Source organism: Artemia sp. Qi Xiang Cuo, chromosome 13 (assembly GCF_049724085.1).
Source record: "Artemia sp. Qi Xiang Cuo chromosome 13, ASM4972408v1, whole genome shotgun sequence".
NCBI lineage: Eukaryota > Metazoa > Arthropoda > Branchiopoda > Anostraca > Artemiidae > Artemia > Artemia sp. Qi Xiang Cuo.
The window spans coordinates 30,310,869-30,327,451 of NC_142806.1; the positions used below are offsets into that span (position 1 = coordinate 30,310,869).

Genomic DNA, 16,583 nt, shown 5'->3' on the forward strand with positions numbered 1-16,583 from the left:
GAATTCAACTGTAAATTTTTTCTTTTCATTGAGAAATTTTCAGAAGAAAACTTGAACTTTTCTTCGCTTCTTTGAGAAAACTCTGAATTAAGGTGGAACTCTTTATCTTCATGATGAATATTTACAATAAGAATACAATTTTTTCTATATGTTACGATAACTTAACAAGAAAACTTTTATGTTTTTGCAGCTTTTGAGAAAAATTTAAACGGAAGTGAAACATTTGTTTTCTCTCTAGAACAATTAGAATTGATAAGAAAATTAATTTTTCTTTGTGAAATTTCAGGACAGAACTTGAACAGTTCTTCATTTTTTCTGAGAAAAATGATATTTAAAGTGGAATTTGTCTAATTTAGAAAGAAGCTTACATTTTCCTTCACTTCTGTGAGGCAGCTCAGAGTTAAAAAGGAACTCTTTTTCTTCATAGTGAATATTCACAATCATAGTATAACTTTTTTTCTTTTTTTTCTTCGAGAAAATACAGAAGAGAACTTGAACTTTTCTTCACTTTATTGAGAAAACTCAGAATTAAAGTGGAACTTTTCATCTTCGGAAGAGAACTTGAACTTTTCTTCACTTCTTTGAGAAAACTCAGAATAAAAGTGGATCTCTTTATCTTCATGGCGACTATTCTCAATCATAGTATAACTTTTTTTATCTTTAATAAGACATTTAGAACAGTAGTTTAAAAAAATTTCATCTCTTCGAGAAAAAGCAGAACTGAAGTGGAAGTTCCCATCATAAACAAATAAGTAGAACAACAGGGAAATTTTTATACAAGACAGTGGAACGCAACTTTAAATGAATATTTCGACCCTGTATCCAAGGGCCGTCCTCAGCAAAACAGACGAAGAGAATAAAAACAATATAAAAATAACACATTAAAATTCAATCATTAAAACTGAAAGTTTAAAAAAAAAATGTTTTAAAACAGCCCTTACATCATTACTTCAAGGAAGTTCAACCAGGACTCTTAAATGAATATTTTGACCCTATATCCAAGGGCCGTCCTCAGCAAAACAGACGAAGAGAATAAAAAACAATTTAAAAGAAACTAACACTAAAATTCAATCGTTAAAAATGAAAGGTTTTTTTTTAAATGTTTTAAAACAGCCCTAATATCATTACTTCAAGGAAGTTCAACCCGGACCCCTTGAAGTAATGATATTAGGGCTGTTTTAAAACATTAAAAAAAACTTTTTTCAGTTTTAATGATTGAATTTTAATGTGAGTTTCTTTTATATTGCTTTTTTCTTCGTTTGTTTTGCCGAAGACGGCCCTTGGATATAGGGTCGAAATATTCATTTAAAGTTGCGTTGCACTGTCTTGTATACAAATTTCCCTGTTGTTGTACTTATTTGTTTATGAATCTTTTTATTTTCTCTGGAAAAAATAGAATTGATCTGTAACTTTCTTTTCAATGAGAAAATTCAGAAGAGAAATTGAACTTTTCTTCACTTCATTGAGAAAACTTAGAATTAAAGTGGAACTTTTTATTTCTCTGGAAAAAAATAGAATTGATCTGTAACTTATTTCTTAATGAAGAATATTCACAATCAAAGTATGAATTTTTTCTATCTTCAACAGAAAAATTTAGAACAGAACTTCAAATTTTTTTCACCTCTGAGAAAAATTAGAGCTGAAGTGGAAGCTTTTTTTATTTTCTCTGGAGAAAATTATAATTCAACTGTAACTTTTTTCTTATCGTTAAGAAATTTTTCAGAAGAAAATTTGAACTTTTCTTCAATTCTTTGATAAAACTCTGAATTAATGCGGAACTCTTCATTTTCTTGGTGAATATTCGCGATAAAAGTGTAACTTTTTTCTGTCTGTTGCGAGAAATTTAGAACAGAACTTTAATCTTGTTTAACCTCTTTGAGTAAAATCAGAACTGAAGGGGAACCTCTTTATTTTCTATGGAAAAAATTAGAATTGACCAGTAACTGATTTTTTTCTTTGTAAAATCTCAGGAGGGAACTTAAACTTTTCTTCACCTTATTGGGAAAGATCAGAGACAACAAAAGGCTTTTGTCTTCGAACAAAAAGATGGACTGTCCGTCAATGGTTTAAGAATGCCCTTAAACACAATGGAACTTTTTATCGTAAAGGCAAATTTTCAATATCATAGTATAGGTTTTTTCTATCTTTAATAATAAATTAAAAAAAAAACTAAAAAAAAATTTTCATCTCTTTGAGAAAAATAAGAACTGAAATGGAATTTTTTTATTTTCTCTGGAAAAAAATTCAATTGACCTGTAACTTATTTCTTTTCATTGAGAAAATTCAGAAGAGAACTTGAACTTTTCTTCAGTTCATTGCGAAAACTTAGAATTAAAGTGTAAATTCTTATCTTCATGGCGAATATTCACAATCAAAGTATAACTTTTTTATATCTTCTATGGAAAAATTTAGAACAGAACTTTAAAGTTTTTATTTCTGAGAAAATTAAGAATTGATGTGTAACTTACTTCTTTTCATTGAGAAAATTCAGAAGAGATTAATAAAATCACATGTTTTTTAAATGTGGTTCGTATTTCTGAAAACTAAAACCCAACTTTATTAAAAAATCAAAATCAAATATTATTAATGAAATCAGATGTATTTTAAACTGGGATGTTCGTATTTCTGGAAATTAAAATCCAACTTTATTAAAAAGAATCAAATATTAATAATAAAACCATATATATTTTAAACGTGGACGTTCTCGTTTCTGAAAACTAAAACCCAACTTTATTATAAAAGCAATTATTATTCATGAAACCAGATGTTTTTTAAATGTGGACGTTCTTATTTCTGAAAACCAAAACTCAACTCCATTAAAAAAAAAGTCGTAAAGTACTGTTGTGAGTGCTAAAATACGATAAGTACTTTAACTTTTAAAACAAGTTTAGGAGTAAAAATAAGAAAAGAACTTGATCTGAAATAATATAATAAAGCTTTTGAAAAGTATTTCTTCGTAATTGGGTATGCAAAAAAGTCGTAAAGTAATGTTGGGGGTGAAAAAGGATCAGTATTTCAAATTGTAAAACAGGTTTAGGAGGAATATTAAGAAAAGAACTTGTTCTGAAATAATATAATAAAGCCTTTTGAAAAGTATTTCTTGGTGTTGGGCTATGCAAAAAGTCGTAAAGTAATGTTGGGAGTGAAAAAAGATCAGTACTTCAACTTGTAAAACGGGTTTAGGAGGAATATTACGAAAAGAACTTGTTCTGAAATAATATAATAAAGTCTTTTGAAAAGTATTTCTTGGTGTTTGGGTATGCAAAAAGTCGTAAAGTAATGATGGGAGCGAAAAAAGATTACCAAAACCCTTGAAAATACTAATAATATAGGGTAAAATGTTGTTATTGTAGCTAGTTTAGAAGGAAAATTCTCCACCAAGGCTACCAAAACTCTTGAAAATACTAATAATATAAGGTAAAATGTTGCTATTATAAATAGTGTAGAAGAAGAAAGCTCCATGAAAGCTATGAAAACCCTTGAAAATACTAATAGTATAGGGTAAAATGTTGCTATTGTAGCTAGTTTAGAAGGAAAATGCTCCATCAAGGCTACCAAAAATCCCTTGAAAATACTAATAATATAGGGTAAAATGTTACTATTGTAGCTAGTTTAGAAGGAGAATGCTCCATCAAGGCTACCAAAAACCCTTGAAAATACTAATAATATAGGGTAAAATGTTGCTATTGTGGCTAGTTTAGAAGGTAAATGCTCCATCAAGGCTATCAAAAACCCTTGAAAATACTAATAATATAGGGTAAAATGTTGCTATTGTAGATAATTTAGAAGGAGAATGCTCCATCAAGGCTACCAAAAACTCTTGAAAATACTAATAATATAGGGTAAAATGTTGCTATTGTAGCTAGTTTAGAAGGAGAATGCTCCATCAAGGCTACCAAAACCCTTGAAAATACTAACATATAGGATAAAATGTTGCTATTGTAGCTAGTAGAGAAGGAGAATGCTCCATCAAGGCTATCAAAACTCTTGAAAATACTAATAGTATAGGGTAAAATGTTGCTATTGTAGCTAGTTTAGAAGGATAATGCTCCATCAAGGCTACCAAAAAACCCTTGAAAATACTAATAATATAAGGTAAAATGTTGCTATTGTAGTTAGTTTAGAAGGAAGGACGAGATTTAATGTTCTTGATAAAAACGTGGACGAGATTTAATGTCCTCGGTAAAAGCCTAGACGAGGTTTAATGTCCTTGGTAAAAGTCTGGACGAGATTTAATGTCCTTGGTAAAAGCCTGGACGAGATTTAATGTCCGTGGTACAAGCCAGAAGGAGATTTAATGTCCTTGGTAAAAGCCTGAACGAGATTTAATGTCCTTGGTAAAAGTCTGGACGAGATTGAATGTCCTTGGTAAAAGCCTGGACGAGATTTAATGTCCTTGGTAAAAGTCTGGACGAGATTTAATTTCCTTGGTAAAAGCCCGGACGAGATTTAATTTCCGTGGTAAAAGTCTGGACGAGATGCAATGTCTTTGGTAAAAGCCTGGACGAGATTGAATGTCCTTGGTAAAAGCTTGGACAAGATTGAATGTCCTTGGTAAAAGTCTAGACGAGATTTAATGTCCTTGGTAAAAGTCTGGACGAGATGTATTGTCCTTTGTAAAAGCCTGGCCGAGATTTAATGTCCTTGGTAAAAGCCAGGACGAGATTTAATGTCCTTGGTAAAAGCCTGGGAAGGAGAATGCTCCATCAAGGCTACCAAAGTTTCAGAAATTTAAAATAATTATTCTCAATACATACCTCCAAATAAAAAATAAAATGTATCTCTTAATAGAGTTAGCATTCCCTGAGATGCCTTACCTTTTTCGTTTCTACTTTCAAATCCCCTAAAATGTCAATTAATCTCTGACGTTTACTATGTTCTGGCAACTGTGCTCAGATACATTTTAAATTCCCATGAAACCTTCCAAATTTATAAACACGTCTCATGGACAAATTGTGTCAAACAGATATTTTGCCCCGTCAGTATTTCTAACTCCCTGATAAAAATGTTTACGAAGTGAAATGGTATGCCTTCTTCTACTTTCATTTAAGTGTTTTATGATCGCTGATCAAAGTTTATGTTATTTGTGCCTTTCATTTGTTGTTTTACTATGTTCATGGCCGTATATTTGGCTTTAAAATACATTTCTCTATTTATCTATCTAATATGCAGAATAATTGTACCAAACAAATTTTGCATGCAGACTCGCTATACTTTACACCCCCCCCCCCTAATATACAAATATATCGCCCAATTTTATTTCTAAAGTAGCTAAAAACTGGTGTGTTCTCGAATTTTACACAGCGTAAACTTGAGTGAGTGGTGCATAATACACAAGTACTAAATTCGTTCCCCCTACGGAAATAAAACTCAAATTAAAGTCTCAAATTCGGAAAGCCTTATTTTCCACGGGGAGTATTTTCCGGGGGGGGGGGGGGGGTAAACGCATATAACCATGAAAACCACATACCTTCGTTTCACGAGAAGCAATAACATTTGTTATTTTTTGGTGCTACGTAATTATTTGCTTGTTCTTAAAAATCATAGGCAGCGCAAGAGCGCTGCCAAAGTAAAGAGCAAAGTGGGCAAAATGTTTTGTTTTCACCAAGGCACTTTGCATGAAAGAAGTTATCATAGGATTTTGGAAGGGGCTAATTCATTTGGAAATTGAAAGTTTTAGTGCTCTTTTTAAGAGTCAAAAGTGATCGGAGGGCAACAAGCCTTTTTCCCTCGTATCTTTTTTCGCCGAAGACATACGATCAAAATTTTGAGGCAGCCATGTTGTTCAGCATAGTTGAAAGGTACAACAACTATGTCTTTGAGGATAACAACCACAATACAGCCCTGCGGGCAAGGGAGGTAAGTTATTCAATTTGCTCATTGCTTACACGCAGTATTCGCTATACGGAAAGGGGAGCATGTTTGACCTTTTGTGTAAAAAAGGCCAAGGGCATTCAGGTAAAGCTCTCACAGAATGCTGATAGGAGCAATGACCTAAGTCAAAACACACTATGTGCATACGGGTCGCCCAAAGGGCGCATCTCAACAGTGACTTGTTGGAAAGTGACTTGTTGAATGATGAGGGGGATTATCAATTGACCAAAAGGCAGTGTGGGCACGCTACTGTAACTAGAAGTACTATTTATTTTGCGACTACTACAAAGGCTGTGAATATTTAGGTAACATTTTCAGGAAATGTTGAGGAGAAAGTTTGACTAAATCAAAACACGACTTCCAGTTCTAGGGCATGATGAGGGGGGTGTTCAGCTGACCAAACAACGTTATGTGTATTATAGCTATTACTACTACTAAGCTAAGAAGTGCAGGGCTGGCACCCCCCGTGCCTTCTAAAGACCAGAATATAATTTGCACTTTACTGAAAGAAAATGCATTTTAGATGTTTTTCTGTTTTTAACTTCAATAAATCTGAAATTACTAGGACTTTCAGGAACGAATATCAGTATATATATTAAACTGTAAATCCACATTAATTTATTCAGCCCTACTTCTCTTAGTTTCTGATCTTTTTGAGTTTAACTTGGTTATTTATTGTAATTTCTGTTCGTTTTGGGTTTCACTTATTGATTGATGGTAGTTTACGCTTAAATAAGTATTTGACTTCATTTCTGCTTATCTTCGTTTATTTTGCTCATCTTTGGTTCTTTTTGCTCATTAATCTTTGGTTAATACAACCTGCACCGTTTTCTGACGCAAAAGCAAAATATTAAAAGAGTCAAAAATGGTTCCATCTCTGATCAGACCAGACACCAACTGCTGTACTGCTGAACGCCCTCCTCTCCCACCCCAATCTGTTAAAAGCTTCACTCTTTTACCCCCTTCCGTGAAGTTCCCATTTCCTTTAAATCCTTTCTTGTGATAATCCTTTATATTTAGTCATTTATAGATAACTATTATATGCAAGTTATAGTAAATCATATATTACAACATATGTATAAAAAAGTGAGAAGGTGACTTAAAAGTCACCTCCTTGATTTCCTCTAATAAGGTGGTCCCCATTTTCTTATGTTTCAATTAGTTTAAGAACCTTGAGCACTTTGAAAGGTTGTTTTTTCTCGCTTGGCGGAGGTCCTTGCTGCTTGTTCCGTATTTCTAACTCACTGGTTGAAATTTATCCTCGGCATTGCTTTGTCCTTTTGTTTCTTCGTTTTTACTTCTTCATTTTTCATATTTTCCCTTACCTTGATAGAAGTGCGGATGGAAGACGGTGAACTTCCTCAAGCAAAATCAGCAAAGAAGTACACTATGGGCATTCTGGATGAAATATACATTATATTATTGAAAGCAGAATTCTTTGAAGTCTTCCAAGAAAATGTTTCGAAATGAAGCAGACTCCTCTTTCTGCTACTTTTAACAACTTATTGCAAAAAAAAGATAATAAGCCGTGTCCGTTTCTTGGCTTGATTTGCCCAAAGCGTCACGATTCCTTGAGAAAGAAGGGCTCGCGATAGGCGGATTTGGAAAACGGGCCCAGAGTGTCTAATCACGGCTTTATAAACTGCGACATAAATACCAATCTAAAACAAATAACAATTACTAGTACTAGAAACTTTACTAGTACATAAAGAGTAAGCTTTTATATATTTTAAGCACAATTTTGCCAGTCAAAGGAACACATTTATCGATTCCAATCTGAAACAAAAGCAGACCGAATATTCGCCCTCGTGAAGACTTGTATTTTTTCATTGAACGACGTGAAAATTGACTGCTTGCCTTCTGTCAAGACCTAGTGTAAGTACCAGAAGCAATAAAATTTTATCATATAGAACAAATGCAGATAGAGTTTATTTTGAGAGTGCTCAAAGTAGGCTAAGAATCTTCAGGTAAAAATTTCTAGCTTTAGTCTTCAACCTTTGTCTACTTTGGATGGGATGCTGGGAATTTAGCGCAATTTTAATCACTTTTTTATAATGAGAGCGATGCACGATACAAAAAATTGTTCTGTGAAAAACAGACGCTGAAGAAAATAGTGCGCACTGTAAAAGACCTACTACTTGAAAGGTGCGAGCGGTTAGTATTCCAAGTGCGTTTGGAGCTTGTACTTTAATTGAGCTACAGTCAACTTCAAGCGTTTTACCCTCGTTGTTACAGCTATTCTGCTCGTTTTACTCTCGAACTCTAATTGACTTTTCATAACGCCCGTCACTAAGTAGAGTCAGAGCGTAGTCACTGACTACGCTCTGGAAGCTAGGAAGCTGAAAATTCCGCTTATGGGTTTCAGAATTTTCAACATAAGTTGTCTTAGTATATTTAAAAGGACTCAATTTCAGTTCATCCGAGAATTTTGCCTGCATATCTAGCAATTGCCTTACTGGCAAAGAAAAAAAAATTCAAAGTTCGGATCTTGTTGAAACTACAGTCAGAACTACGGTTGGACTGACTTAAGTCAAGTCGACTACAGTAAACCACCGTAGTTATTGGAGGTAAAGCATTAAACTCGATTAATGAGTATTCATCAGCGAACAAAGGAGTAAATCCATGTCTTTATGTGGAGCGATCAAAATCACTCTAACACTGCTCCAACATGAGATATATTAGAAATAAAAGTTCCCAAATACTCAACTCTCAAATTTTATTAAAGAAAATTCAAATAAATAAAGATTCCATCAAACTTGAAAACACCAATGCATAAAGATTTCTTTCAGAAATATATAATCAGAAGAATGAGAAGAACTAAAACAAGAATGCAGCCAACGAAAAAAATTGTCATGTCCTGATCGCTTCTCTTTTCTATTAATCTAATTACGGTAGACCCCATTCCAATGGAATTTGCAGCATCTAGGGCACGTCCCTTGATCCCTGCAAAATTATAGGTTTCTAATAAAATCAAAAGAGTACAACTGCAATCTAGAATAACGATGAAATTTGCCACTAATTGAAAGATAGCGCTGATAGGATTACGGGGATGGGTTGAATTGCATGGCATGATTATATTTTTATTAGATCTATTTCCTTTTCAGGAGAGGGAGGAGGTAGATTTTCTTAAATTGTACAAACTTTCTTATGAAAATTGCTTTACTTTGGTGTAACCCAATCTTGACTAGTATTTATACATTTGGCATAATCGTGAGACATGACCTCCCTAAGCGTCCTTTTCTAAGTTCAGCATACTATGCGACCAGCATCGCTTTCACGTAACCTCACGAGTCAAATGGTTCGTGTTAACGAGCTGTAAGCAAGGAGCGACTCGTGCTAATAATCCTTTAAGTTTAAAGCTACCCACCAAAAGTTGTAACTTATTCCCCCCTGAAAAAATCCTTTTGTACCCCCCCCCCCCCCCGTAAAAAATCCTAGATACGACCCTGGGCATAGAAAAAGCGGAGAAGGCTCATTTAAAAAGAAAAAAATTCTAGTATTCCTCTTAAGCAGCAAAAAAGATTGTGCCACAGCAAAGTTGTGTTTTGTGGTGCAAAACTGCAATTTTACCCCAAAGAGAGAGGTCAAGCTTTTGAGTGAGAATGCTGAGACAGCCAATCTATTTTAAACTATCGAAAAGTTATTTACTGACAATTTATTTCCATTTTCAGCTAGTTCTAGAAGCGCGGTCTCACTTTGTTGCTTGCAAATGCAATTTAAGCTATAGCCACAAAAACTGTGTAAGTTGCTCAGAAGCTTCTGCTAAGTTTCTGTCACCGTTAAGAATAATACTTAAATGTGTATGGTTCTCGACGTAGAAGGGACTATAAAAAAAAGGGTGGAGTTCAGAAAGTAGAGATTTTTGGATATAATCAGTCAAATACTTCTAAATAATTTTCCGATAACAAATACTACTCAGGTCCGCTCTATTAAACATATATATATTTGAAACTTGCACATCTACGTTAAAAGAGAATTTTATTTTGTTGCAAGTTTATATCGCACAGCAGTCTGAAAAACGGGGAGTACTCATAAGCCAGGGCTCAGGTTAACCTTACCTGCTATTATTTGCGAGATACCAGTAAATCTTAGACCTTGGCTCCGCCAGGGCCAAGTGTGGCACACAGCCTCGGCATCAAAGAAGTCTTGCCGGACGCCTCGGAGCGGAGAAGCAGCCATGATGTCCTCCCATTTTGGACGGAGTGACATTTCAGTACTCCGCAGGTCTCGGTCATACTGTCGTCAGAGGGTGTATTTCAGTCACCCCTTTTTCAACCACCCTCGGGTTGCCACTCCTAGACGGAATTCAGAATATGGTCTTCTGACATTCGAATGACATGACCAAGATGGGTTCATCTTCTCTGCTTCAAAAGATCAGTGACTGGTGGTTGACCTGTTCGTCTGCAAACCAATACGTGACCCTGTCCTGCCACAAAACATTCAGGATTCTTTTGAGGTAGACACTTTCAAATGCTAGGATACATTTTTCCAGTCGGACATTCAGCTTCCAGCTTTCATTTGCATGAAGGAGAACGGACATGTCGTTGCTATTCAACAGACGGAGCTTTAGACGCACAGAGTTTTTCTGGCTTCGTCAAACTGGTTTCAGTTTGTTGAATACCGATGTCGCTTGTCCAATTCTCCTTTTTATATCATAGACTATTCCGCCATCATATTCGATCCAATTTCCAAGATATTTAAACTCATGGACTTGTTCGATCGTTTTTCCGTTGCACATAAGGATCAAAGGTGAGTTGGATGTGGCCATGCTCTTCGATTTACCAACGTTTACTATTAGTCCCATTTTATCAGCCTTGTCCGCTATGGTGTCAAGTAGTAGCTGCAAACGTTGCTTCGCCTCTTCTAGAAGTACTACGTCGTCTGCAAAGTCTAAGTCTGTAAACTGCTGACCACTGACTTTTACACCAAAGCCTGATGTTTGCCGTAGGACATCATCCATTACTAGGGCAAATAGGAACGGGAATAATGCACCTACTTATTTCACCCCAGAGAGAACCTTGAAAGATCGCGTCTCCCCATATTTTGTTCGGACACAACATTTGCTCTCTTCATAGAGGGCCATTATTATATTGACTTCTTTATTGGGTACTCTATAAAATTTCAAATCTTTCATAAAACATCAGGATCGATGAAGTCAAACACTTTTTTGAAATCAATGAAGAGCAGACAAAGATGGGCAGACAACTGATACTAGATACCAATTATTTTCAGGAGCATTTTGCTATGATAAGTCAGTGTTGAAATACTGAGCATTATTACTTGGCAATTAAGTCTTGAGATACTAGGAGGCACTTCCTCATTTGTGAATATTTGTATTTTCGATAAGCATTGAAATTTCTAAATTTTAACCTTGTTGTTAAAATTTGCAGAAAAAGACCTTATTACTTATGGCAACTGTGGCACCAGTTTCAAATACAAGGGTCATTAAAAAACTAAAAGGCTGTTTTGATAGACATGTTTGGTAAAGACTGTCCATATAAAACGTTTGTGCTGAAACTACCAGCGAAACTTATTCGTCTATATTGATTCGATTATCAAAGATTAAGATAGAACAATTTAGCAGTACTTAAGCATCACATGCATTTTTAATCTTCTTTATAATTTTTTTTAGATGATTTTGTCTTTATACTTAATGAAAGCAGAACCATGAAACATTTTTTCATCCCATCGTGCGGTTTATTATGACTGAGGAAAAGATCATTACACAATTTTTTCTTTCTATAAATATTTTTTTTTAGTTTCTCCTTATCACACAGACAGGAGGATACAAAAGGAACGATAAAACTCAGTTAGTTATAAGAATAATTTCCTAGTAATACATAGTTTAAATTGATCTCAGGTGTTTCCTCTAAATTTCAAAATTTACAAAACACCCCAAAAACCGTGAATATTCTTAAAATCCAACTAGGCATAAGTTTGGTGGAAAGAGGGCAAATATTTTTCTCAATTTTTCACAAAAAGGCATACACCACGTCTTTTTTTCCAACAAGCTCTTTTGCTAGCTATTGACGTAAATTTGCGCACTTACGTTAAAAGAGAATTATATTTTTTTTGCAAGTTTAAGCGACTCGGTTATCGCACAGTAGTCTTAAAAAAAAAAAAAAAAACTCAATTCCGATTAATATAGGAATTGAGTGTTTCCTACTAGGTATAACTGGGTATTGTACCTAGTTGTTTATACGAAATAGGTATAATTTTCATATTTTGTAGGTTTTAGCACCTAAGCATTAGAATCACTATTGACTTTATACAGTCATAAGGATATTCTCTAAAAATAAGGATTAATGCCTAAAAAGGACAAGAAACTTTTTATCTTCGAATAATAAACCCTTTTTTCACGAGCCGAATTCGATCAAGTCCATCTAAAAAGCATTTACGAACATTCTCGATATAAAATAAATAACCACAAATTCTAGATATTGGTTTTGTTATTTGAAATCAGTTTTCGAAATTCTAGTAAACATAGATTTTGGGTGTCCCAGTACAAGAAGGATGAAATTTAATCTTCCCCTTTATGTCTATTTCTTACACAAATCGCTTACGATTCCAAAGATATGAGAAAAAACACACAAATCTAAAAGACTTGAGAACAGGGTTTAGGAAAATAAGCTGTGTATTTACAGACATAATTAAGTGACTGGTAAGATTCTGGATATCTAAAATCATCCAGAGGATTGGTACACTGAAAGAATAGAATATAATATATTCATTCACTACAATAGCTGGAGCTAACATGAGCATGTCATGACACACACACACAAAAAGAAGACACAAAACAAAGATCAGAGACAAAAGCAAATAAATAGCAACCCAAAAAATTAAAGCAGCAACTGCTGCTTTAATTTCAATAAATTGAAATGAGTCATAAATAAAATTAATATATGTCAAGAGTCAGTTTTCACGTTTAAAATAGTGACCGTTTATACAGAATATATCAGAATATTAAAAATATAAATGACTGGTACATTCAAAAACACTCACAGGCAAATACCTAAAATAAACTGCATCAAATATTAAATATTTGCCAAGGTAATATAACTAAAATACCGACTAAAATGAAGGACAAATGAACTGTAATATCTCTCGGTAATAGAGGCTGTGTAAGTCATTAACTGTAAACCATTATTTTTTGTTTATCGGAGTCTAGTGACTGGTTCTTCAGAAGGGGGGCTCTCAGGGTTAATCAATAGATCCCGATGAGTTGATAAACTTAAACAAGCTATTTAGAACGAACATTTAAATAAGATTTTACGTCTCTGAAGTGAATTCAGTTTGAACTGTTAAAGTGAATCACCATAAGTGGAGTAATTAGGTTCAAATATATTTTTTAAACCTCTTTTTGTATCATCTCAAGTCTATCTAATCGACCTTTCGTCAAGACCGGATGCCAAGCTAGACATGCATACTTAAGAGAAGGTCTAGCGTAGCTGCAGTATACAGACTTTAAAACTTCAGTTGACATACCAAATCTCTTCAGGTTGAAAAATGAATATAAAAGTAAGGCGCCTCTTTAGTCAGATAGTCAACGTGCGAGTTCCATCTTATGCTTCGTCGAGTTAAAAACTTAGTTCCAAAGAAAATTGTTAGATTATTTTATTTAGCTATTTTTTACCCGTATTTGCTCTATATATTTTGCTCTATATGGGCAGGTAATTTAGAGTTATGTTATAAAAAAAAATCAGAAAACTGAGCATATTTAGTCCCTTGTGGCGGACCACCAAATATATCAAAAAATCCAGATGGCTCATGATCAGGGAGTTGGACACACTGATATCTTTTAAACAGAAAACTAGCAAGCATGCGTACAACAAATGGACGGGCACCCATTACCTGAGCTTCTTCCACTGCTACATTGTGGTCAATACTATCAAAAGCCTTAACTATGTCAGCAAGTAATGCATCAACATGAGCTCAATTTTTAATAAATGTTTAAGGATGGTATCGTGTTATCTTTTATATCCTCAAATAAACAAACCCAAATAAAACTTTCAAACACTTTCGAAAGAGCCGGTGTTTTTTAATTTGGTCTCATATCTTTAATATCCTTAGGGGTCTTACACTTGGGAATTGGGGTAACATGCGCCTGTTTAAAAATACCAGGGAAAACACCATCAATAAAACATTGGTTATAAATTGCCGTTAAAGGAGTAGATAAAAGATTAGCACACTAGTAGTAATCAATGTTATACTTCTAATACTTTATGTTCCATCCTGTTTTATTTGCGGCCTTTACATTCCCTGGCACCTTTCCATGGCAGATTACCAGACTAGTTATTTGGCAGTGTATAATGTGGTCAAGCATGTTTTGAGAGTTTGGTCGTAATAACATAATGTCCTCAAACAGGTTTTTTTTTCTGTTTTTGTTGTCAATTGCACAATGAATGTACGTCATGAGATCACGTGTACATTCTTAAAAAACTGATATGATATAAAGTAGTCAAACATGTTTTGGGGGCATGCACGAAATTATATAACTCAACCGAACTGGTTTTTCAAGGTAACATCCGTTTTTTATGACCCAATCAGAGAGTGGCGGTTACTCCATATATGATAACTTGATTGATGATTGAGATTTTAATAAAAGGAATAGTTTTCTTTACAATTCATATTAGTAGGAGAATTGAATTCAAAGAGAATAGTTTATTTCAGAGGATATTAGTAGAGAAAAAAATGGGTGGTGCATCTACATTATTGGAGCTTAATGATGGAGCCGACAACAGCGGCAACGATATACAAGTACCCAATGTGGCTGTGGAAATAACCGCTGGTTGTAGACTATGTCTTGAATGAGACACTATGTATGCCAGATGCATTATATCATTTAGCAAATTTAATCATGAGAAGCAACTATGTTTTGCTGGAAATGTGAATATTCTCCATATAAATAAACTTCGGTCAGCATTAGATTTCCTATCGAACTATATTTATGAGAACAAAATTCATCAGTGATTATTATTATCATTCTAATGATGTTCAATAAAATTGTTTCTAAATCAATGGTATTTTTTTTCTTTCTATAATAAACTGCCGTATATTTTTTAGAGTAAAAAATTCTGGTTAGTCTGAAGTTGATTGTGAGAGAGTTAGGACTCTAAAAAATGGATAGATTCGAGAAAGAGCGAGTCATGAGGAATCTAGTTCTTATGGAAAACGTTTGATTCTAGATGACAATTTTCTAGAGGTGTCTATTCAAAGGAAGATATTTTCTCGGGGAATGCTTGTCGATATAATGAAAACTGATTCTCCATCATTAGACTATTGTATGAAGCTTCTACGTCGTGGTTCAAACGCATTTACACAATTTATTGATATATTGATCACAACACGGCAAAATGATATTGTGGAAATGCTTTTAAACTTTAGTCTAGAAATTTAGAACTTTTTTTTCATGAGAAAGATGATGCTCGAGAATAACTTACTTTTCTCTCTCTCTCTCTCTCTCCCAGACAATTTTTGATGTTGCTATCTCAGTTTCATTGTGGTAGTGAGAGTGTCAACTCATGAAAAAATGTTCCATACATGCCCATTATGTATGTACGCATTGGGCAGCTGGTCATCATGTGAAAATTGCACAATGATTGATGAGTATGATGAAAAGTGCGAATTATGCGACCCGTATAAATTGCATAGAGGATGTGCGAAAAAAATTAAAGATTGTAATTTCTGTCTTGAAGAGATTTGTGACTCTCATCCTAGAGGCCCCCTATGCCCCAAATGACACTATGATAAATGTAATCAGTGGGAGAGTACATATCCCGGTATGATTGGAAAGAATCGTAACCGTGATTTTAGTTTATTGCTACGAGATTGGTATCGTCGTGGTTTTAGATTGTTCTGGGAGGAGGAACCGGGTCAACGTTTCAACTGTTGGAACAACAGAAGAATATGGTTTCTACGTCATTGTTGTGAAGACAATGGGTGTTATGATTATAAGCCCACTGATTTTTATTTGGTTTTGACGGAATGTGATTCGACACTCGAGGACACTGTTTGTGAAATTGCTTCAAATAAGCAAATTGAAACATGTGAATTCTATAGAATGAATGAGAATAGTATCATTGACTATACAAAGAGATATGACAAGAGTGAAGGCACACTCTACTGCAGAAAATGTGACCCTGACATTCCAGTACATCAGGATCAGTACACTGTGAATTCAGATAATCTACCTGCACTAGTTGTTGTCGACAAATACCTAGTAGGGGATGAAATATAAAGAGTAGAAAAGTCGTTTTATCGTGTATATAATTTTTTTTTTATTAATGAACAATTTCACATCCATCTCTATAACATTTTATTATTAGGGCAATAAAATAAATATTAAATAAAATTGTAAGTATATTCTCCACTAGAAAGTCGTTCAATCGAAGTAAGTCAACGTAGATGTCGAGGAACTGCTTGTAGGTGTAGCCACGACATCTGAACATCAAAAAGAGTAATGCATGAAAGCCATATGTCTTAGTCATTAAATCCTGTACTCTTCGTTGATTTTGAATAATGGTTTTTCCACTGCTTTCGATAAAGTTGCTAAGGTCTAGAGCGTAGAATTTATACGATAGGCCAAGAGGATACAAAAATTCAATATTCTTCGCTGTTTGAAAGATGCATAGCCACTGACTGGTCTTCAAAGTTGATGGACTGCTATTAACACTGATGAGGGTATTTTTCACGTTTGGAATTTTCCTAAT

At 34.2% G+C, this 16,583-nt stretch overlaps 1 protein-coding gene across 1 annotated transcript in view; it reads right to left on the reverse strand.

Moving 5' to 3' along the window:
• Positions 1–8,579: 8,579 nt before the first annotated feature.
• LOC148945175 (putative Golgi SNAP receptor complex member 2) overlaps positions 8,580–16,583 on the reverse strand; it is a 42,352-nt gene continuing 34,348 nt past the window's right edge. The window contains exon 5 of the mRNA XM_089099333.1: positions 8,580–8,817. Within this exon, the coding sequence (XP_088955459.1) occupies positions 8,660–8,817 (158 nt within the window). The 3' untranslated portion in view covers positions 8,580–8,659. The remainder of the gene's footprint in view (positions 8,818–16,583) is intronic.